The sequence below is a fragment of the Anabrus simplex genome, chromosome 8 (assembly GCF_040414725.1).
Source record: "Anabrus simplex isolate iqAnaSimp1 chromosome 8, ASM4041472v1, whole genome shotgun sequence".
NCBI lineage: Eukaryota > Metazoa > Arthropoda > Insecta > Orthoptera > Tettigoniidae > Anabrus > Anabrus simplex.
This window is the reverse complement of record NC_090272.1, coordinates 227,782,024-227,807,294: the sequence shown is the minus strand read 5'-3', so window position 1 is coordinate 227,807,294 and position 25,271 is coordinate 227,782,024. Positions and strand designations below refer to the sequence as shown.

At 40.9% G+C, this 25,271-nt stretch overlaps 1 protein-coding gene across 1 annotated transcript in view; it reads right to left on the bottom strand.

The window, feature by feature from the left end:
* Ldsdh1 (Lipid droplet subset dehydrogenase 1) overlaps window positions 1-25,271 on the bottom strand; it is a 132,938-nt gene that overhangs the window by 64,877 nt on the left and 42,790 nt on the right. Inside the window, exon 2 of the mRNA XM_067152747.2 lies at window positions 11,426-11,516. Within this exon, the coding sequence (XP_067008848.2) occupies window positions 11,426-11,502 (77 nt within the window). The 5' untranslated portion in view covers window positions 11,503-11,516. The remainder of the gene's footprint in view (window positions 1-11,425; window positions 11,517-25,271) is intronic.

Here is a 25,271-nt window from a genome sequence, read left to right as displayed (position 1 = left end):
GGATAGCTGATACTTGCGCCTTGTTCAAATACTTTTGTATTCTAACCTGTTCGTGCATAAAAATCCCTTCCGTAATGATCATATACAGAAGAATACATCGTGCTCTCACTTCACTACGATGCGCTGCCCATTTTTTCTGTTCGCATCAAGATTTTTAAAAAACATTCTCATTCCGGTTTGTTCTTGGATTGACTCTTATACTTGAGCAAAGGCTTACAAAAGGCAGGCATACTGAACATTTGTAATACTTGCACACAAAACGTGAAGTTCTATTCGATGTTTTGCTGCACTATTCAGTTTAAAACTCGATTTCTATTTTGTTAACAATTCGTGTTCCTTTTTGCATTAGTAATTTAAAGAGGCCTGTACCAGGTGTATGCAAAAGTTTTTTTCTATTTCAGTAAGAGAAGGTGCCAGCGTATGAATTTTACACATACGTCAGTTTGTTCGTCTGACATTAACCTACCATCACACAAAAGTTGAGTTCACCAAACTCTAGCGTCTGTGTTGTATCGTTCAGTGTTCATGTCGACGTTTGTGCTTGAAAACGAACATTTGTGGCAGCATTGCTTTTCTTATTTAATCAAAAGAAAAAGGCCGTGGAAAGTCATAGTTTGCTAGTAGGAACATATGGTGAATATGCTCCATCGTTTAGAACATGTGACACAATTTAAACGTGCCGATTTCTGGTAGACCAGAAAAGTGCGAAGACGAGCAACTCCTGGCGTTACTGGATGGTGACCCAACTCAAATTCAACGCTATCTCCAACAGATGATTCATTTAAATCACGCATTGATCGAAAGACGATTGGAATGGGCCAGAAGACATGGCAAACTGATTTTCTTACATGACAATGCGCCGTCTCACATGGAGAAACCACTGAAAGACACCTTGAAATCGCTTCCTTCCACACGCGCCGTATTGTCTCAACCTGGTGCCATCTATCACCGAGGTACGCGCTCGCAGAGCAGCACTTCAGCAATTTCGAGGAAGTTGGAAAATGGCTCGACGAATGGTTTGCCGCAACAGACAAGCAGATTTTCTGGCATGGTATTCATAAATTACCTGAAAGATGGGCGAAGTGTATAGAACCCGATGACCAATAAACAAACAATGAATTCTTCTTGAAAATTAAGTGTACTCTTTACGACAAAAACCGGCAAAAACTTATGCATACACCTGGTATATCGAATAGGAATGAACAGAATACATTACTCCCATCGCCCAATTACGGATCTTGTAAAACTGGGGAGAGATAACATTCTTTTATTGCATTCCAAAATGTTAGGATCATCCTTGTTACGATCAGTTTATCTGTTACCACATAAACAGTACAACTAGTCCTCGTCCAGCTGAAGAAACGGACGCAAGGGAAGACGAGCAGAGAAGTGGTGTGTCTGCTGTGTACGGCAAACTCCAGACGAGTGTGGAGGAGTGTCACTGGAAGACAGGCCGATCGAGCCGTGATAGAGTGGATTGGCAGTTTTACCCGGGAAAACCAACGAATCACGGGGGAAGAAAGACATTCATCGACGTCGCAAAAGCGGCTGTGGTTGTGGATCCGTCAGCGACCTGCCTCCTTCTACAAAAGTGGAATATTGATCGTATCGTCTCCCAATGGGATAAATGTAATGACGCTTTTAGTAATCAATTTTGAATAAAACTATTCCATTGTCACGTTGTACCGTGTGTTCGATTTCCATTTGACTGCCCCTTATACAGGGTCTTTTTTTAGCTTGTTCCGTATGTCAGGGGAAGACGCACGGAAGGCGTTAGCGCGACCGGGTGACTCATTTGCCGAGAGATATATTGCTTCATGACTGGCTAAGACGATCTAATGCAGTACGGTAGCGATAACCATTGCTTTACAGCAATAGTTTAGTTCAACATCTGTGGTATAGTAGCGTGTTCAATGTGTTGGCTTTACTGTAGGAATACAGAAGTTATCGGGTGTTTAACGAGTGATGTATATAGTAGAATAGCGCGTATTCATTGTGTTGTCCTATGCTAAGCATTCTTCTTATACAGAATGCCGCTTTCGATTCATTCGCAAATTTCCTGGCATCCTCCCTCCCCGCAGGAGTACGGTACGTAAATTAATAAATAATTTCCGCACCACCGGGTCCATTCTTAACAAGAAATCACGCAAGAAACGAACCGTTTTAACGGAGGAAAAGCTTGACGAAATAGGAGCTATTTTGGAAAGAACTCCAACAAAATCCCTGTCGCGTCTCACCGTACAAGCTAATGTGTCATAATATTCTGCCCACAAAGCAACAAAACTGTTCAAAGCAAAACCGTACGAACCTGCCCAATATTTAAGAGTACCTGAGAGTTTCGCTAGGGTTCGGTATTGTAACTGGTTGCTTCAGTCACTTCACGATGGATACGTTGAGCCAGAACTTTTATAGTAATGAAGCATGGCTACACTTAAGTAGTTATATAAATAGTCAAAACAATCGCTACTGGTATGCAGAAAATCCCCATGAGCTGCATGTCCATCCACTTCATGACGTAAGCATAGGAGTTTGGTGCGCAATAAGTACTCGCAGGATTATAGGGCCTATATTTTTTGTGAAACAATAAATGCTGATCGATACATAGTAGACCTCAGTCTCAGACCATTCTTTCAAGAGCTTATGGAAGAAGAAAGAAGTAATGGTTACTTCATGCAAGATAATGCGAGGGCACACACGGCTAATCGGTCTATGGAGGTAATATGGGAAGTTTTCGAAGATCGTGTGATTAATTATCCCCCTAGATCTTCTGATTTAAACCCCTGTGATTATTACCTGTGGGGGATGATGAAGGGAAAGGTGTATATGAACAACCCTCTCACAAGAGAAGAACTACAAGAGAACATTACACAAGTTATTTCGGACATCACACGGGCTGAGATTCGCCCAATATCTGCAAACCTATTTAGGATATATCTAATTAATGTAATTGAAAATGAAAACCTACAACCTGTTTTCCAGTCATTGACCGGGTCAGGGATGTAATGAATGAAGCATATATAAGCTGTTATTACAATGGGGTCGCCACTCCCAAGGTGATTTATTAATGAGTGATAAATAATATGAAATGATAATGGAGAGTGTTGCTGGAATGAAAGATGACAGGGAAAACCGGAGTACCCGGAGAGAAACCTGTCCCGCCTCCGCTTTGTCCTGCACAAATCTCACTTGGAGTGACCGGGATTTGAACCACGGTATCCAGCGGTGAGAGGCCGACGCGCTGCCGTGTGAGCCACAGAGGCTCAATTAATCTAATTAATATTTTCAAATTACTTATCAGTATGACCAACCCTCTAAAGCACACATACCCTGTTCCCCCTGCGTACTGTAGTCTAAGACATCTCACTCTTCATAAGTTGAATTAGTTCTTACATTCTTCTTTTACTATATATTTTTTACTCTACCAAAAATTATGCTGCCTTTCCCAGCGCGATCCATTCTTTGTTTAATAATTTCATAATTGTATAAAATTCTGCCTCCGTTTCCATTTTTTTGCTTTGCAATCACTGCTCAGGTATTTGATCCTGAGTGATCTGTTTCGCTATATACTTTCAACAGATGCGGCTCTTCCATTAGTTCTCCCAATAACAAACAAGAGTTTTCGTCATTTTTTCTCTTAGACATTTATTCTTATAGATACCCATCAGCTACCACACCATACATCTTACTTCTCTATTCGTCAGTCTTTCCTTCTTTCTTCCTTGAAAACTTTTTGTTAATTTCACAGAATTCCTGTAATGTTCTTTCATTCCTATGTCCTGATATAATCATTTGTTTCTCAATATTTTTTTTTTTTTTTTTTGCTAGGGGCTTTACGTCGCGCCGACACAGATGGGTCTTATGGCGACGATGGGATAGGATAGGTCTAGGAGTTGGAAGGAAGCGGCCGTGGCCTTAATTAAGGTACAGCCCCAGCATTTGCCTGGTGTGAAAATGGGAAACCACGGAAAACCATCTTCAGGGCTGCCGACAGTGGGATTCGAACCCACCTGTCTCCCGGATGCAAGCTTACAGCCGCGCGCCTCTACGCGCACGGCCAACTCGCCCGGTTTCTCAATATTTTTCACTCTACTAATTACTTTCCGAATCTCTTTATCCCAGTAATCTCCCATTCCTATTCTAATTATCACGCTTCTTCGTGAAACCTATGACCGCTTTGCTCGTCTCTCTTGAGCTTTGGCAGAGCACTGACGTCATCGCACCCCCCCCCCTCCACCGGTCAATACGCAGACAGCGCATAATAATCATTTACCAAGAGAGATGTTCAATAAAATTCCAAATTCTTTCAAATTATTTGAGAAAAGGCCAGGTAAACATCCGATATGAAATCTGTCATCGGAGCAACTGCCTTAAATGCAGATCAGTAGTATTCATTGATTGATTGACTGATTGATTCATTGATTGATTGACTGACTGACTGATTCATTGACATCAAAAGTCATACAAAGAGGAAAGATGAAAGAGCCGACTCTCAAGTACACGGGAAGGTTTTAAAACATAGACTGGGCCCTACACTAAATATTTCAAGAAAGAGCAAACACATTGGACTACACGCAACAAAGCTGAGATTGACATAAAACAAACACATCGCTACTATAACATGCTTTTATACTAAATTCAAGAGTATAATTAAAAATAAATCAGGCCACTTTAAGTAATTGTCAGATATTTTATAATTAAACACACTATCCCTCTGGAACACATTGCGCGAGAACTGAAAATAAATCAAGTATTTTTAATCCACCATTTTAAGAATGAAGTAACGGTGAGAAGAATACGTAATTGTGCTACAGGAAACATGACGTCCACAGATACAGCAGGGGCGTGGCAGGCCGTCCTCGACTGAAGTGCGCAGTACAACAAGTGACTGAGATAAAACACCTGTTATCGGCCGAGGCCGCCGGCGATACGGACAATTAGGGACGCAGTGAGCAATTGTTGGTCGATGTACTCACCAGCGAGAACACCTTACAGTAGGATGTCGTGTACGTAGGTTCCTTTCAAAATGACATAAACACATAAATTCATTAATAATAATAATAATAATAATAATAATAATAATAATAATAATAATAATAATAATAATAATATACCGAGCTCGATAGCTGCAGTCGCTTAAGTGCGGCCAGTATCCAGTATTCGGGAGACAGTAGGTTCGAACCCCGCTGTCGGCAGCCCTGAAGATGGTTTTCCGTGGTTTCCCATTTTCACACCAGGCAAATGCTGGGGCTGTACCTTAATTAAGGCCACGGCCGCTTCCTTCCCACTCCTAGACCTTTCCTCTCCCATCGTCGCCATAAGACCTATCTGTGTCGGTGCGACGTAAAACAAATAGCAAAATAATAATAATAATAATAATAATAATAATAATAATAATAATAATAATAATAATAATAATAATAATAATAATAATAATAATAATTCCGTTAATTTCGTGTGGCAATTGGCAGCCTCGTGCAGTTCTTGTAAGGCAGACCCTTTGATGGTGCTGGGCAGCATCTGCCGTGTATGGGAAACTGTATGTTATTGTGGTGAGGGTAAGGAAAGGTCCTCACTGGGGTCATCAATCCATACGGACGCGTGCTGGGTGAACGGGGAATCAAAATGGGGTTGTAAATAAAGGTTTCAGGTCTTTTTACATGTATATGAGTTGATCAACTCAATTGTCCAAAGGAATTTATTATACAGTTCAACCTATTCAATACTTAATCACAATGATTAAAAATATAATCTTGAACATCTAGGATATGTTTCCGTCCGTTTGTGGCCATCCAAATTATTTGATCACTTAGAAAAGTGTTGCGTTATGAATAAAAATACACATTAAAAATACAGATTAAAAACACACATGTTCGCCTTTGTGGTGTAGTGGTTAGTGTAATTAGCTGCCCCTCACCCCCACTCGTTAAGCCCGGGTTCGATTGCCTGACACGAAATTTGAAAGGCGGTACGACGGCTGGAACGGGGTTCACTCAGCCTCGGGAGGTAAACTGAGTGGAGGGGGTTCAATTCCCACCTCAGCCATCTTCGAAGGTGTTTTCCGTGGTTTCCTCACTTCTCCTCCAGACAAATGCCGGGATGCTACCAAGCCTAAGGCCACGGTCGCTTCCTTCCCTCCTCCTTGTCTATCCCTTCCAATCTTCCCAACTCCCCATAAGGTCCCTGTTCAGCATAGCACGTGAGGCCACCTGGGCAAGATACTGGTCCTTCTTCCCAGTTGTATCCCCCGACCCAAAGTCGCACGCCCCAGAACACTGCCCTTGAGGCAGTAGACGTGGGATCCTTTGCTGAGTTCGAGAAAAATAAACCGTCGAGGGTAAACGGATTAAGAAAGAAAGGAATCAAGACAGAGAGAAAGAAAGAAACAAACAAAGAAAGAAAGAAAAGAAGAAAGAAAAACGCATATAGCCTAATTACAAACTAAAATAATGTTTTTTGGCTTAAAATCTTCTGATATAGTCTTTAGTGAAATAATGTTGATGAGAAAACGCCACTGTTTACTTGCGATGTATGTTATGGTGGATGCCGTTCAAAAGGGGCTTGGTTGAAATGCCCTCACTCTTGTGAATAACAATGTATATCACTTTGGTTGTCAATACTGAACCTTTTATTTTATACTAGTTGAAGTCGTAAAAAAATTCGTAAAGAAGTTGCCACGATCTACAAAGAAAGAGATATAATATGGAAGATGATAATACGAATTACTGCGATAATTAATGTGGTGATAAAATACCGCGAAGTACTTATATCCTGTCTTCCAGCACCTGTCAGGTGAGGTGGTCGTCTCTTGCTTGCCTTGAACTGCTACTGTCAAGGGGATTCAGGGATTGCAGTAAGTATGTAAAGCAGAGGGCGTGTAAATCTCTGGTAGGACATCGATTACAGTATGGTTCCAGTCAGTGTACGGGACCCTCGCCATGATTGTTTGATAGGAAAACTGAAAAAGATCCAAAGGAATGCAACGCGATTGTTCTGAGTGATTTCCAACAAAAGAGTAGCGTTACGAAAATGTTTCAAACTTTGGGCAGGGAAGACATGGGAGCAAGGAGACGAGCTGCTCGACTAAGCGGTATGTTCCGATGAGTCAGTGGAGAGATGGCGTGAAATTACATCAGTAGACGAATGTCCGGCTCCATGGCTAAATGGTTAGTGTGCTGGACTTTGGCCACAGGAGTCCCAGGTTCGATTCTCGACGGGGTCGGGAATTTTAACCATAATTGGTTAATTTCGCTGACACGGGGGCTGGGTGTATGTGTCGTATTCATCATAATTTCATCATCATTTCATCATCACGACGCGCAGGTCACCTACGGGTGTCAAATCAAAAGACCTGCACCTGGCGAACCGAACATGTCCACCCCCTGTGGGTGGGGGCGGTAGAATAACACCCACGGTATCCCCTGCCTGTCGTAAGAGGCGACTAAAAGGGGCCTCAGGGGCTCTGAATTTTGGAGCATGGGTTGGTGACCACGGGGCCCTCAGCTGAGTCCTGGCATTGCTTCCACTTACTTGTGCCAGGATCCTCACTATAATCTATCCTGTCCGACCTCTCTTGGTCAACTCTTGTTTTTTTTTCCGACCCCGACGCTATTAGGTTTGCGAGGGCTAGGGAGTCTTTCATTTTCACGCCCTTCGTGGCCCTTGTCTTTCTTTGACCGATACCTTCATTTTCCGAAGTGTCGGATCCCTTCCATTTTTCTCTCTGATTAGTGTTACGTAGAGGATGGTTGCCTAGTCGTACTTCCTCTTAAAACAATAATCATCACCACCACCACGAACATGTCCTCGGACACTCCCGGCACTAAAAGCCATACGCCATTTCATTTCAGTAGACGAATAAGCTTGAGTGGTGTTTTAAAAAGATCGCAATATGAAGATAGAGTTAGAATTCAAGAGGACAAATTGGGGCAAGTATTAATTTCTAGGAAGAGGAGTTAGAGATAGCAATAATTTACCAAGGGACATGTTCGATAAATTTCCAAATTATTTGAAATGATTTAAGAAAAGTCTATGTAAACAACTGTTAAGTAATCTGTACGAAACGCAGAGCAGTGGTCATTGGTTGATTGTTGTATGTCGTGTATGAGTTGCAGGGATGTTGGGGACAGCACAAAGAACCAGTCTCCGGGCCAAGGAAATTAACCTTTTAAGATTAAAATACCCGAACCGGCCGGGAATCGAAGCCTGCTATGCTGAGCATTCAGCCGAGCAATCCGACATTCTTTGTGATGAAGACACTGATGGTTGCTGTTTAAAAGAGCGTAGCATCTAGGGCATCGCCCCGCTCCCCTTCCTTTTTCTGCTTCCCCTCATAGATTTAGTTCTTGGTTGGACGTAAGAAGATCGTACAAAGTTCGAAATCTTAGCAGAATGTTACTCCTGGATTGCCCCTAGGAATTATGTGCTAGGTCATGTACTGACATCCCAGCTCAGTCAGCTGTCACTGAACAGTATTTATATGTGGGAGATCCATAACAATGGCACATTCAGTCATTCATTTTCAAGATAATATAGAGTGAGCAATGTAAAGCGGAACCGGTCACGCAGCCCGGCAGCGCGGCCTGCACACGGGAGGTGCCTGCGTGACAGGAAGTCCGCAGTAAATACATTGTTGCGTAAGTTATTTCTAACAAACGAAAGAACAAACAACACAAAAATAACAGTACCCACATACATCACGCCAGGAGATGTTGAAACTGCCTCCCTTCGTTGTTCAAATATTTCTGGCACCTGCTTAGCAAATTGTTCGTTACACTCTGCAGTTCTCTCTGAGAAATGGCAGCAATTTCTTGAAGAATGTTATTTCGATGTTTATCTAAAGTGTGTGGATTTGTTTTGTACACTTTCTTTCAGTGCCCCATAGAGATAAAAAATCGCAGGGATTTTCCTGTAAGGAGAAGTGGTCTGTATGTGCCGTCGCAGAGTCTTGCTGAAAAAACGCGACACTTCTTTCCATCTCAGTTAATTCTCCATAAAACGGCCGCAAAATGGTTTGCACATGCTTCTGACCTTTGATAGTACCCGAACATAAAATGAGCCTATTATTCTCTCGCTGCTAATTGCGCATCACACTCCTATTTTTGCATCATGCAGGGGCACTTTGTGAAGCTGATTAGGCCTTTCAGTACTCCAATAACCATAATTTTGTGTATTAATATACACACTTAGGTGAAACCACGATTCGCCCGAAAAAACCACATTAGATCAGGGTCAATTTCTTCGTCATGTATAGCGTTCAAAACCCATTCACAAAATCGCATTCGTAATGCAAGGTCACCCGTTTAAGTTCTTGCATTGTTCTTCACACAGCTGCAGAGTTATCACATATTGTTTTTATCACTGTTATTAGTTGTTATGGATCAAGCATCGATGATTTGGTTCGCTTCTTTTGTAGCTTCATCCGCAAGTTCATCTTCCGCAATCCCAATGTGACTTGGGAGCCATCATCATCATACAGACTGACCAGAAAGTCATGAATCCGCTGCACCAGTGGGTGTTGCGAGAAGCTGATTCTTGCAGACTGCAGAGAACTTAACGAGTCGCTACATATGACAAAGTGCTCTCTTTCGTCATCCAGTGCAAACTGCAGAGCTTATAAGATGGCGAAATTTTGTGTCTCTCAAATCAGAACGTCAAATATTGGAAGATTTCCATCCAATTTTGTATTCTCTGGAGTTTTCTGGAAGTTCACGCCGGGTGCGAAAATATATGTTTCTCGGTTCTTGACTTGACTTGCACCACGGATGAAACTGCTGCACATCCGTTATGTCGGTGGGGCATTTTCTCTTTTTTAGAGTGAATCAATAATATTTATTATTTCTTCCAGTCGGTTATGAAGAGTCGTGGTCTACAGGGAAGAGTCTGAACTGGCTGCGGTCTGGGGTCGGTCGATCTAAGATCAGTATGAAGAAGTGGGGTCTATGTGATGAGTCAACCCTCCGTGCCTGCGGAGAAGAACAAACCATGGCGCACCTCCTTCATTGCAACTCCTGCCCTCTCGTTTGCACTATGCAAGATTTCGTGAAGGCCACACCAAATGGTCGAGATCTCGCCAAATTCTGGTCCGATATGAAATGACACCATTGTTACTTTGAATGTACCTCTAGTGTGTTTTTACCAGTTATCTAATCATTGTTTCTCATTCTTAACTAATAATTTATACATAATGTATTGCTTCTGATACGAATAAATAAATATATTTTAATTCACTATTTACGAATGTTTTGTCTGCCTCGAATATTGTATATGTGCTCTGTTTAAATGAACTTGAATTCCCGACTTTCAGCCCCGGGATTGCAGCAAGTTCAGTTCGTGTTTTGGTTTGATGACTGGAAACGTTGCTGCAAGGCAAATATCTGATTGTACAAAATATCTCTTGGAGTTATGCTTAAGTAGATCGCAGAAATACTCCCTGTTGTTGTTCACAACTTTGCCACAGCAGAAAGCCTGTAAGTAACGAAATGTCGAATTATCCACGTACTTAATTTCCTTCTTATCTCATTTTTCTTGTCATCTGACTTTTCCCCTTTACCTTTAAATAAAACTGGAGAGCCCGTGAGAGAAATCTCGCATGTTCATAAAGCTCACTTTCCCGAATGCAATTAACTCACCGGATATACGATTTAAGTACTCAAACCATTTATTTACAGGTCTCAAATCCATGCGAAATGAGAGAAGAAAAACCTGTAAAGGAATTAATCTTTAATAGTTTAAAGGGATAGACGACAACTGATAACTAAAGCATGTATAAAACAGGCGTCCCAGCGCCCAAAATGGGAAGTGGGCAGCAATGATGGCACGTATTTTCCTACAGCAGGAGTATTTGCAAATCACACACTTCGTTCAATTTTTGAAGTCTTTTTTTAAAGAAACTATCGATATTTATGAAATGAGAGTGCGATTCGTGACCAGTAATGCCTATTCTCTTTCTTTTGAATGCTCATTTGTCACGATCGGTTACTTGTGAGCGCCGCAAAAGGATCTAAACCACTGAAATAATATATATGATTGATTTGGATTACGTCCTCTTTCATTTAGTAGATTATGCCTATGCAGTTAGATCTTTGGTCTTATACCGATGAGGACAGTCGTATCCAAATTCAGTCAGTTTACCATGCTGCCCTAGTCGAACGTTCTACGGTCTATATTACCAGCGTTCCCTATGCGCTTTGAGACTGTTCGCATCTTTATTCTAGTGTTGCCTTTTATCTTTGCTGTGTCTGGGTGTTTCACCGGACACGGGATACTCAGGAATCCCCCGCAAGATCTACGCTGCTGTAGATATCCATAGATCTTCTGTATATGTAGTGTCGGCTGATTTTAAACAACTCATGAAGAATAAGCCCGTATCGGACACCCCGGTCAACGCTGAATACATATAATCTTATCACACCAGAAGGTCACTTACCCTGGGGAAGTCATCTGGTGGTGAACGCCTTTGGTTATCGTCTGCACTGACCCGTTCTTGCAACTGACGTCGTTCATCCTGAGGCTTGGGCCTGTAACATACGACAGTAAAGTTCCTGAATCAGTACCCTAGTGGTTATGAATGTACACAGAAAATGATAGGACTCTTCTGTGGGAGAAAAATATCAGCGTTAAACTTTGTAAACCTCGTTTTGCACTGAGGTCTTTCATAAAGAGACACCTTTTGTCTTACTTTTCAATATACACTCATTTGCACAAAAAAAAACCCGCATCATGAAGAAGCCATCGCAGGGCATGTGGATGCAGGAGCAGGTCATGTTGGTGTAAGAAAACATCAAAATACTGACGTAATTGCCTTCTTCCGGTACTCAGAAGAGTACGGAAAATGACACTTTACTGCACTGGTTTATAAGAAATCGTCTCTGATTGGTTGAACTCCGCATCACTGTAATGTTAACACGGATAGTCAGAGAGATCATGAATAAAGGAACACCAAACTCAACCTTATTGATTGTTTCTCTGCAGAGGACCATGTTTACAACTCTGGCAGCTTAGTGGACTGCTCGCTTCTTCAAATAACGTTTTTAAAATGTTTTATCACAACCTAACCCCTTGTACACACCTCTCATTTCTTTCATAGCGAGATACAAACAGCAAAACAAGAAAACGTCAATGCATGAATGAAAAATGGACGATATGCTTCGAGACGAATCAAAATTACGTATAATAAAATTCATTTAAGTTAAAATAAGTAAATTCACCACAGTATGAAATAAAATATTGTATACAACAGCCACTAAGGTGATAACTTTACGTCACTCGTAACGTAAAAGATCACGTCCCGTGGATGTTGGGTAAATACAACCTGTGACAATAAAGTTCGGTGAATGAAGTCAGAACGGTCGACCCGGCAACACTGGCGACACACAACGCTGCACCTGCGTAGCAGCAGGTTTTCACCACCTGCTCCCAACGTTGTTCAGTTGAGTGCCGTGTAAGACCTGTTTGACACAGTGCGTGTTTAGTGCATTGGTTCTGAACAGCGAACAGGAACATGAACGACCAAAAGATCAATGTACAGTTTTGTTTTAAGCTTGGCAAGACGCCTAAAGAAACGCATGCGATGCTGGTACGCGTTTATGAAGATCAAGCACTGTCCTTGAAGTGTGTGTACTAGTGGTTCGCCCGTTTTCGAGGAGGCCGGGAAAGTGTTTCTAAAAACCCCATAGCGGAAGACCGGCGACCGCCGTCAGTGACGAAAACATTGAGAAGGTGAGGACATTAATCATGAACGATCGGTGATTAAATGTGCACATGATAGCGGATGAACTGCAGATTAACCGTGAATCCGTGCGACAAATCGTTATCAAGAAGTTAGACGTGTTCTCGTCTTGTTCCACATCACTTGACTGACCATCAGAAGCAGGCACGTTTAGAGGCTTCACAGGATTTTGCGAAACGGCGGATGCGACACCAAATTTCTTGAACTGTATTGTCACTGAGGATGAAACCTGGTGTCTCAGGTACGACCCTGAAACGAGACAGCTAAGTATGGAATGGCGTTCTTCGGGATCTCCTCGACGGAAAAATGTCTGAGCCGAAAAGTCACGCACCAAACTCGCTTTGAAAGGAAATAGATTTGACGATACTCCGGACATCCAACAAAACGTGACGAGGCTTTGGAACACCTTTCCAAAGGAAGCCTTCTTACAAAGTTTCCAGGACATGTATCGCCGATCTCAGCAGTGCATAATTATGGGGGGAGGCTATTTCGAAGGACAGTAAGATCACTGTCGTGCATTGTTCATCTATGTTGATAGTACAGGACAATTCACCGAACTTTATTTTCACAGGTTGTAACTAGTAACACAGCAGGGTAACAAACAAATGAAGGATGTACTCAAAATAATACGGAAAATGACAGTTTACTGCACTGTAATTATTTTCCGTACTGCGTATCATTATTTATCGTTGAACTACGCGCAGCACGGAGACAGGCGGCGATACAGTAGGGCATGTTGTCTGCGACGCAAATGATCCTCCAAAGTACCAGCTGCAGCTAGCCGACAATTTGCTGCCAAACGCTCTCTATGTGTGAGAGGTGTGGAGGCCTTGCTCGCCAAGGAGGCATGTTGACTTTATGAAAACAGGCCAGTGATACGCGTTCTAAGTCAGGCTGGAAAATGGCGTTATCAAGCTCATCATGAATGGAAGCACACAGGTTTCTGAATTTTCTGGACGTAAGGCCTTGCCAAGAGGATGCCCTCAATCACCACCAGTAGGGAGCTGGAATCGTAGGAAATGACACCCCACACCTGACACCTCTCGTTGGAGCGGTGTTCTGCTCTACAAGGAAGAGTGGATCACGGCGCTGGCCAGGACGTCTCCAGACTCAGATTCGGCGGTCGTTTGTATCCAGAGAGAACAGTCAATAAAAATATTATTGAACGGAATAACGCACTAGATTAACTGGAGGTTGTTCTGTCGATTAGACACAAAATATTACACTTTAAACAACATTTTGTTTGCAGTGAGAATCTGAACGACGTTTTTCGTTGACAGTGGACGCCATATGACACGTGATGAGCAGTCGTTGTTTGGACTGAGGGGTACGACATATCAAAACTCCTAGAATTAATGCTACTCGTGCTACATAAAGGAGTAGACGACATTCTAACCTGTTACTACCTAAAAATCCCGAGTCTAGTCATGACTTAACAGATGGCAGGTTTCCTCACCAGGGGAGCGACAGTTAATACTGTCAGTCAAAGCGACACACTGGAGCGTTTGCGGGCAGAAAGTCGTAGGAAACGACCAGGACTTATCCCAACACGACATCGCCAGGCCACACGCAACCAACAGCACGCTTGAACTGTTCCGGTGGGACCATCCTCCCTACGGCCCCGACCTGGCACCCAGTAATGTTCATCTTTAAGGACTTTTGAAGAAGCACCTGTGTGGTGAGCGGTTCAGCGACGATACGACCGTTCAGAACGGCGTTATTAATTGGCTACAGGGAGTGGGCGCAGATTTCTTAACATATTTAAACATATTCCACCAACAGAGATATTATCCATTTATAAAATATAATACACATTATAAAGAACACAACTTGTATTCAAAATATGACAAAATAAGAGAAAGAGGAAAAACATGAGAATACAATAAATTCAGTACTCGATGGGCTTGTTTGCACCATCACATTTAGCATTCATATTATTATACAGAAATACAATTTGTCTAACATAATATTTTAACAAAAACCTGATATTGGCCTACCCGGTTTTTATTTACACTAACTAAAGATGATACAATGTTCGATTTTTTTAATCATAAGATGTTATCTGTTTAAAACTGCAGTTTCCACATGATGCATGAAGTCTCGAAAAGTCATTGTGAAATCAATTCTCGGATTACATGCAGCAATTTTACTTTAAAAATTACACATTCTAACTATTGGAAAATTTTTGCGGCTCACTGTTTTAGATTCTGCACAACGAACCGTAGGCCTTGTTCGTAAATTCCAAATTCAAATTCTCTCTAGCAAATAACTCACTGTCATCATTCATATTATTGACGAGTTTGTACAAAAATATTCGTTGCAGAGTATCCCTTCTATTGCATCATGAAGAAAGTTTAAATTTATTTACCAAGTTATTGTATGAAACATTTTCTTTTAGTGCTGAAGTATGATGCGTTTTGTAATACAAAATGCGAAGAAACTTTTTCTGAACTTTTTCGTATTTTTATGGGACCGATAATAAGGTGTCCAAACAACACATGCATATTCAAGTTTACTACGCACAAATACATTAGAGAGAGTAATTAATGTATCAACATTTTTTAGTTTCCTCAAGTTCCGAACCACAAAACCTAAGGATCTATAGGCTTCATTTGTAAAGTTTTCAATGTCTCCTTTGAAGGACAATGTAGTGTCCATTAAAATTCCCAATTCTTTTACTGAATTATACCTTCCTAAAACAATGATTTCCACTTTAAATTCAAATAGTTCAAGGATGGAAAGGTTACTGTGATACTATTATTTATATTAAAATGCATTTGGTTGTTCCTACTCCACATATACATATTATAGATATCATTCTGCAATGATAAAGCATCCTCATGAGTGGCGACAGTTCTGTACAATTTAACATCATCGACACACATTAGACATTTTGAGTATGTGATGACCTTTGGTAAGTCGTTAATAAATATTGTGAAAAAGGTGGCCTTAAATTTAAGCCTTGAGGCGCACCAGATGTAACACTGAATACAAATGATTTTCTTTGGAGATACATCACAAATTCTTTTCTACCAGAGAGATAAGATGATATTAATTTTAAAAACCCAGGGGACAGGCCAAAATTAGAAAGGTTTTTTCAATAGTATATCGTGATCAAGTTGATAAAGGCTTTTTAAAAATATTGAACTCTACTCGCCTATACTCACACTCGCTGATACCATATATTGGCAAGGAGTGGTCTGAATAAACACTTTTGAAAAACTCAGCGAAGTTGTCTTCAATCTCCTTACTATTATTTGGTGATGTTCCAGTAAATGTCATTGAATCTGGAAGCATATTGGTCTTCCTTCTGCATTTAATGAAATTCTAAAAAGCTTCAGGACTAGTTCTGATGTTTTTCTAAGATTCGGCAATATATGCTCTATATGCACACTGAATATATTCTGATGTCCTTGTATTTCTTAAAATGATGCTCCCAAAACGTAGATCGATTTCTGTGATATTCTTTCATCTTTAACAAAGGAAATAATATCATTGGTATAAAAACATGGATAAGTTCTTCTTCTTTTCTTTGGTACAGCATCCTCCATTTCACAAGTAATTATTCTATAGAAACAAGTAAGTGCCTCATTTGGATCCCTGAGGTTGTCCAATTCCTTCCACGATTCCTCTCGTAGTTGAACATACAGTTTGTAACAATTAGCCTTATGAAAATTGTAACTTCCAACCACTTCAAGTTTAATGGAAGAATTGGTTCGTTTAATAGATAATTCAACCAACAGAGTGGGATGCTAAGATTCTTCGGGTATTAAAAGAAGATATTCTCTGGTTACATTTGTGATACTGGCCAAACTTGTTAAAATTAAGTATAGAGTTTTATTGTATGAATCCTGCACGGAATTCACAGATTATATTTTATATAATTGTAAGAATTTTGAAAGGAGTTTGTAACTTGCCCCCCATCCTCTAGCAACAGATAACCATTTGCACCTATTATTAGAAAAAGATTAAAATCACATAAAATCAATGTGTTTCCGTACAAGAGTTTGTTTATGCTATGCAATCTGTAATAACATTTTTATATAGTTTCATACTGGAATCAGGCAGAAAGTATACTGACAGTATATTGTACATCTTTTGCATTAATGCAATTCCTATGCAGAGAGCTTCTACATGCCCTAATTCCAAATCATTATTGACTGCGACAATACAACAATTAGAACACCACCTCCTGCAGGAAAACATTGTATCTATTGCAAATTACTTCATTATTAAAAACACCACCGTGAAACCAAGTCTCTGTTAATTCCAGAATATCAAATTCACTTGCACGAGAACTCGTGTATATTTCGGTACTTTTGTGTTTAACCCTCTAACGTTCTGATGATATACGAATAAACTGCCCTTAATTTCGATCATTAGAGCATCTGAACCGTCAGACACTTTACATGCCCTACCGTCCTCAAGGTGCACAGTATACGTATCTTTCGTTACCAAAGTCTTCCCTATCGTAACCAGCAATATTTATACCTCTCATATTCTGATAATATAATGAAATTTTGTTCTCAGAAAACATTTTTTACATTAAAGAGTTCACATCATCCAATGTTCTTAATGGATGGATGGATGGATGGATGGATGGATGGATGGATGGATGGATGGATGGATGGATGGATGGATGGATGGATAATCAGACAATGTTACCTAGCAACCGTGCAGGCAGTGATGTAAGGTTGGATGGATCGTCAGACATTGTTACCTAGCAACGGTGCCGGTTATGTCTTTCGGCTGGCGGTCATCTGTAATCAGCCACCATAGGTGGATGGCAATGACCGGGAGACATAAAACAAATTTATGATCATTTCATTTTCCTACTGGGAAATTTGACACCATTTTTTATGCTATGGTACCTTGTAATAATCCTTGTGCCAATGAATCTTAAGAAGAAACAATAATATGTGTATTATTACAAATAACGTTATTATTTCCTTAATAACTAACTCTTCTTCTTAGATGGCATCAATACGCTTTTCTATCACCGATTGTAACAAAGTGTCAAGTTATATACAGGTGGTAACCCTATCCCAAGTGACTCTCTGAAGATTGTATTCCAAATAAGATGGTCGTGCAACATCACTTATATAAACTGGATCATACGTGACATCTACGAAGGTAATCTGCTCTCCATCCTTGGCTTGAGGTTCACCACAGCGACGTCAGCAGCGATCACCAGAACGAGAACTGAACCGGAGGGTAAACCCCGAGGGAGAAATCTTTCTACATGGTGACAAGCGTACCCTAGTTCCAGAGAAGAAATAAGAGTACAGTAGCTACTAGTGTGGTAATATCCGAGTTTTGCCGCTAAAGACCATCCACAGGCCGGAATATTTACTGGTGTTCTTCGACTAAGTGCTGGTAAGTTGAGAATTTGACGGCCAAAATAGGAGGAAAATATTTTAGATTTTAAGCAGAGCTCTCCGTATCGGCCAGATCCAAAGCGTAAATAACTGCTATAGGCGGGCCGACATAACTTTGCACTTAACAGTTGTATTTCATGTTGGCCCCACCACAAAAGAAATGAGGCACCTCACCCATCAAACACGATGACCAAGCCATGCTTTTTATTTCGGATATAGTTATACATTGTATAAATAGTTCGTATTCAATTTCGTATCGTATAATAGTTACAACCTTTAATCACTTACACAAATATATTAATTCATTGTTAATGTAAAGTTTAAGCTATTCACAAAATAAAAATGAATCATTTTCATGTGATTGTTGTTGGCTATATTGCTAGTATAGTGGTGCCATCTATAAGTAGCATGACTACCATATTGCTGTGTTGTCACTTTTCCTGTTGTTGCTCAGGTTTGGTTGGTGTGTTTATGAAAGTTTGTGAAATAATAAGTAGTGCAATGCGATATCACGGAAACGACGTCGACATAGTGATGAAGTGCGAAGCAATAATCATTTGCGCAGATGAGTGCCCGTTAATAGTCAGGCATGTTAATTACTGCGAAAAATTCTTGAGTTTTACAAGAAGGAAAGGAAATTCGTACACATTTATGGACTTCCCCCTCTTCGTGCAGATCAACTTGTGGTAGGCACATTATGAATCAGGTAGGTGCACTATTCACGGTATAAATATCAGGCGTTACGAAACCGTGGCATTGTCATTAATAGAGTCCGGATTATTAGGTTCTGATAGGTTAGAATGCAAACATACTTTAGCCAGTAACGAGTATACCCTACACCTACACTGTACAACGGTTATGCTATGCGATTTGCATAGATATTAGGAGTACAGCCTATAGAACTCCTTGAATTGATGCAACTCTTCCTACATTATGGTTCAACGGGTTGCATGACACTTCCTACAAACCAAGTTACTTTGCATTACCACCTGCACCATTGCTAATCCTTGGTTTCGAAACTGCGGTTACTTGACGCTCGTTTTTCTCGCCATTATTCCCCTCGGAAGTAATTCAAAGAAGTATTCAGAAGGGTGAGTTGAGTTCGACAGTCGCTTGTCTTTATTAATCCAGAAAGCAGTGATATTTTCGACACTAATGCGTCTCTAATTTATATAGTTAAGTAATATTGAAGTAAAGCCTCCGTGCCTCAGGCAGCTGGGTTCCGTGGTTCAAATCCCGGTCACTCCATGTGAGATTTGTGCTGGACAAAGCGGAGGCGGGACAGGCTATTCTTCGGGTACTCCGTTTTTCCCTGTCATCTTTCATTCCAGCAACACTCTCCGGTACCATTTAATTTCATCTGTCAGTCATTAATCATTGCTCCAGGGGAATGCGACAGGCTTCACCAGCCGGCACAATTCCTATCCTCGCCGCTAGACGGGGCTTCATTCATTCCATTTCCTGACCCAGTCGAATGACTGGAAACAGGCGGTATATTTTTATATGTATTATTAAAATCTTTGATCTAGTTCCCATTTGTTTACGTTTTGTCTGGGAGCTCATTTAAATTATTTTACATTTGCATAAAAATATTTTTAGTCATTTTTCTCCTTGTCAGAATCATTGTAGTCATTTTTATCGTATCTTCTATTAGAGATCCTTAATTCTAAAATTAATTTTATTTCGTTATGTTAGTTTAGGTTAGGTTATCAGTCTTTCTTTCTTTCTTCTCTTTCTTAATCCGTTCACCCTCCAGGGTTGGTTTTTCCCTTCGACTCAGCGAGGGATCCCACCTCTGCCGCCTCAAGGGCAGTGTCCTGGAGCGTGAGACTTTGAGTCGGGTAATACGACTGGGAAGGATGACCAGTACCTCGCGCAGGCGGCCTCATTTGCTAAGCTGAACAGGGGCCTTGTAGGCGGATAGGTGCAATTATGCTTTTGTCCAATCTGAAGGTACCTTACCAACATTCCATGCTAATCTTACTACTCTATGAAGCCATTTCATCCCTGCCTTCCCACTATACTTCACCATTTCAGGTCTAATTTCGTCTATTCAGGCTGCTTTATGACAATGGAGTTTATTTACCATCCTTTTCACTTCCTCAAGCATAATTTCACCAACATCATTTTCCTGCTCCCCATGAGCTTCGCTGTTCGCAACACCACCAGGATGATTTCCTTTTACATTGAGAAGATGTTCAAAATATTCCCTCCACCTCTCCAGTGATTCCGTGGGATCTATTATGAGTTCATCTGAATTACTCAAAACACTGTTCATTTCCTTTTTCCCTCCCTTCCTAAGATTCTTTATTACTGTCCAGAAAGATTTCCCTGCTGCTTGACTTAGCCTTTCCAGGTTGTTACCAATAGTAGTAGTAGTAGTAGTAATTTATTGAACATTACAGGCTGTTCGCCCAAGATACATGTTCACATTGCCAGATTACAAGAAACAGAAAAAAAAAGAACCATTAGAATAAACTAAACTAAACAATTATAGACAGATCCATAAACTCACCAACTAAATCTACTGAGCGGTCTCTTACATGGGCGGATGTCCAGTCCACATGTAAGGGCCAACCCTGCAACCCTATAATAATTCTATTAAGTTGCCACTACATGAGACAGAATGAACCATTAAAACAAACGAAACTAAACAATTATAAACAGATCTATAAACACTCCAAATAAATCAACTAAGCGGTCTCTTACATGGGCGGATGACCAGTCCACATGTAAGGGCCAACCCTGTAACACTATAATCTAATCCTAAAGTAAAGACAAGAACTAAACTTAAGAACATCTACCGCTGTTGCTCGGCCGTGTCATCACCCCTGGTGAGAAGAAGCCGCCCTCCCGATGATGACACGACCGGCCCTATCCGTGGGGCCCTACGAAGGACCCCCACAACTTACCAGATGATCGTGTGTTTTTCTCACCATTCCATTGCGGCCGGCCACGTAAAGCCGGAGCCGCTCTCTTCCCTACCACTAATCTACTGAACGGTCCCCTACATGGGCGGATGACCAGTCCACATGTAAGGGCCAACCCTGCAAAACAGAATAATCATTGAAGCAAACGAAACTGAACAATTATACACAGATCTATAAACACATCCCACTTCTCACATTTCTCCCTTTTACATTTTTCGGGTGGGCCCGTCCCACCCATTCTTTTACGGTTATATCCTGTTCTCCCTTGCCCCTCATTCCTTACCATCCCCTTTACGGTTGTATCCTGGTCTCTCTTGCTCCTCATTCCTTACCATTCCCTGCTATGCGTGAATAGTGAGAGAAACGCACTTGCCTAAATGTACACCTACATCTGCATCCTACCCTGTCAGCATGTCTAATGAAATCATTACTACAAGCTGACGTTTCTAACATTTAAAATGCTAAGTGCCAATCTCCTACTGACCTATTTATGCTATCTACCTCACTATTTACATTCCAAGATCTTGCATCATATACAACCTCGTATTTCTTTCATACATTGCTTTTTCACTGCACATAAGAACTTATTCAGGCCGTTGCCGTTTCTCCACTGATTCGCTACCCATATAATAATTTTCTGTTCATCTTTTTGTCTACACATTTCCAGTTGCTTGGTATTTAGGAGTTTTTCTCTTAGTTCCTCTGTTCCTATACAGCCACAAAGTAAATGTAAATCATCATTCTTAGCTTTACATAGTATACACTGAGAGCTCTCTTTACTTCTGATCCATCCTTTGTTTCTATGCAGCCCCAACAACCACCATAATAACCCACTCTTAACTCTTCCATCTCCAAATCTTATGCTTAAGTTGGAGATCTGGTAGACCTTATAGAATAAGCTGAGCGACGGCCTTTCTCTACATTCTTCCAAGCATTTCTGCATCTGAATGTCTTTAATTCTCAATGTCAGGGCCCTCTGCATTCTGCTATTATTCCCCTTCCATCCCTCTCGCCAGATATATCCCATACCCAATCCCTCAACATAACTTTTGATTTTTGCTAACCAACTCTCATCATACATTCCTTCCAGTTCATATCTATATATTTCCTGCATCAGAAAACCGCCACCTCCCCGTCTTAGTCTGGACCAATAATTTAATACTCTTTTGACGCAGTTTAACTCGATAAACTCTCCGCATAAGATTAATGCCCCCACATTAGCTGTGCATTGCGGTAGCCTCATAACAGCCTTACTGAAATTATATGTTATTTGATTCAGGCTTACCCTTTTCTTTTCTAATCCCCACAGTTCGACCCCATATAAAGCTCTGCTCAGGACTAGAGATTTCAGTATTAGCCTGAGTATTTTATAGCTTACTCCTGGATACTTAGCTACTAGAATTTTTATTGCTGCTAGGGCTGCTATCCCTCTAAGTTTGCATCTCTTGATGTGGTCTTCCCACCCTCCTTTCTTATTCAGTATCATCCCTAGATATTCTAATCTGTCTACTTCCTCTATTCTTGCTGCCTGTACCAACCATTCCTTTCCTTTTCTTGCCCTCCTTCTCTTACTTACAATCATCACCTTCGTTTTAGTATAGTTAATTTTTAGTGACCATTTATTTGCATAATCTGCTAGTTTATCCAGGCTTTTCTTCAATCCTCCCCTAGTCAGCGTCATTAGCAAGATATCGTCCGCGAAAATCAGGCCTGGGATCTCCATATTACCTACCGTTGGTACAGCCCACTTTGCCTCACCGTGTTCGTCTAGTATGTCATTAATAAACAAAAGGAATAATATGGGTGATAGTTTGCATCCTTGTTTGAGCCCCAGCTTACACTCTATCGGATTACTTATTACATTGTGTTCTAGTTTAACGCTATTATATACTCTATGGTATAGCGCCTCTATCGCACGTATCATTTTCCTGGAAACACCCAGCTTCCCTAATTTTTCTATTAACGCCTTTCTGCTTACTGTATCAAACGCTTTCTCAAAATCGACCGCTGCCAAAAATATGCTGCTACTTCCCCGCACCGTGTATTTCTCGGTTAACATTTTCACAATCATGATATTATCTATTGTTTGTCTTCCCCTTCTAAATCCTCCCTGGTATTTTGAGATTATACCGTTATTTTCGGCCCAGCCCCTTAATCTATTAGCTAAGACTCCTGTGTAAATTTTGCTCAATGTATCTAAAAGAGTTATACCTCGGTAGTTATTAGGTAAATTTCTATTCCCTTTCTTTTTATATATTGGGCATATTATCCCATACTCCCATTCCTTCGGTACCTTCGCCCCGTTGAAAATCTTATTGAATAGCTTAACAATTCCTTCTACCATCGGACCGTATTTACTTATTTGTTTCCAGCATTCATTACTAATACCATTCCTCCCACCCGCTGATTTCAACTTCAGTTTCCCAATCACCCCCTGTACTTCTTCTATCGTAAAATCCCTATCTAGTTCGTGTATACTTACTTCCACATTAGACCACAAGGTCCGTTTTCTTTCCTTATACTCCCAGACGTCCCTTCCTCCTAATAGCTCACCGAAATATGTCACCCATTTTACATAGTCGATATTTCTTTTCTTCAATCCCTTCCCTCCTTTATTGATCATATTTATTCTCTCCCATATTTTTTCCGTTTGATTATTTCTGCATTCCTTGTTTATTTGCTCTGATTGCTCCTTCAACCATTGTTTCTTCTTATCTGCAATTTTGCTTTTATACTCTTTCCTCAACCTGCAGAATGCTTCACGTTCTTCTCTCCCTCCTTTTGCTCTATACTCTTTTAGCGCTCCCAACGTTGCTTTTCTGAGAGCCTCACATTCCCTGTCATACCAACCCTCCCCTTCCGTTTTTTTCCTTTTGCTGTGCCCGACTGTACGGGTCACTCTCTTCACAGGATACTGCAATAATTCGAGCGCTCTATCTGTGTTGTTTTCCATCAGCGCCCTTTCCCAGCCAATTCTAATTAGATGTATCTCTTTATCCATGAATGTAACTAGTCTTCTCTTTGAGTTCTCTGCCCATATATATTTAGTGTAGCCACTACCCCACTCTGTCATTCTTTTTCTCTCTTCCTCTTTATTTTCCTCTCGCCTCACCAAATTGACCCATACCGGAGCGTGGTGCGATTCAATCCAGTCCTCCACTATTATGTTTTTAATGTGACCTAGCAAGTCCTGTGAGCTCATTACTAAATCAATAACGCTCCCTCCTTGTTCAGTGACATAGGTCATTTTACCTTCTTTATCCCCCTCCCAAAAGCCATTCAAGATGCAGAAACTCCCGACTTCACATAATTCTAAGAGTTTTCTACCATAGTTATTGATTACCTTATCATTACTACTTCTCCCTGCTCCAACTATTAATTCTTCTTCTTTACTATACCTTGGACTTCGCTCGCCTATTCTGGCATTCCAGTCTCCAAGTAATAATATACCGTCCTCCTCATACCTCCCTCTGATGATACCGATTTCTAATAATAATTCTTCAAAGAACTTATCATTTGCATATGGAGATTCCCTGGGGTGACAGTAGGCAAAAGCCAGGCACACATGTTTCTCTCTCCCTGCTTCTCTCCCCATATTAAATCTTATCCACATGACCCCTTCAATTTCACTCTCGATATGCTCTATACATTCGTTCAGCTCTTCTTTGACTAATACTACTATTCCTCCTGGCACGCGGCCCATTTTGCTTAATCTCTTCCTTGACTTGTGCCTTACCGTGAATCCTCCCCAAGTTATCTCCCTGCCTACTTCTAGCCATGTTTCTAAAAGCGCTACAATATCGAAGCTTTCTATTAATGCTTTTACTTTTACATTGTCTATCTTTCCCAGTACACCTTCAATATTAACAAATCCTATTTTCCAGCCTAGTTACAGCTTTTTCTCCCTACTTTCCAGACCACCATCTTTAATCTTGCTTCTCGTCACCCTCTCACTCTCAGCTTCTACCTCCCTTCCATCATTCCTCGACGGTTTGTTGTCATCCTTCTTCTCTTTATCTTCTACACCTTTATTTCTTTTCCCCCATAGGTCTTTCAGGCTCCTGCTTCTTCCCCTGGTCGTAAGGTCTCCCTCTTTCTTATTCCCCCCCATATCGGTAATCAGAGCACCCTCTTTTCCTTTCGGTACCCTGTCTGCTAACACTTCTTGAACCTGCACAATTGATCTTTCACTCACACTATCTTGCACTGTACTGATTTCTTGCCTCGTTGCTTCGG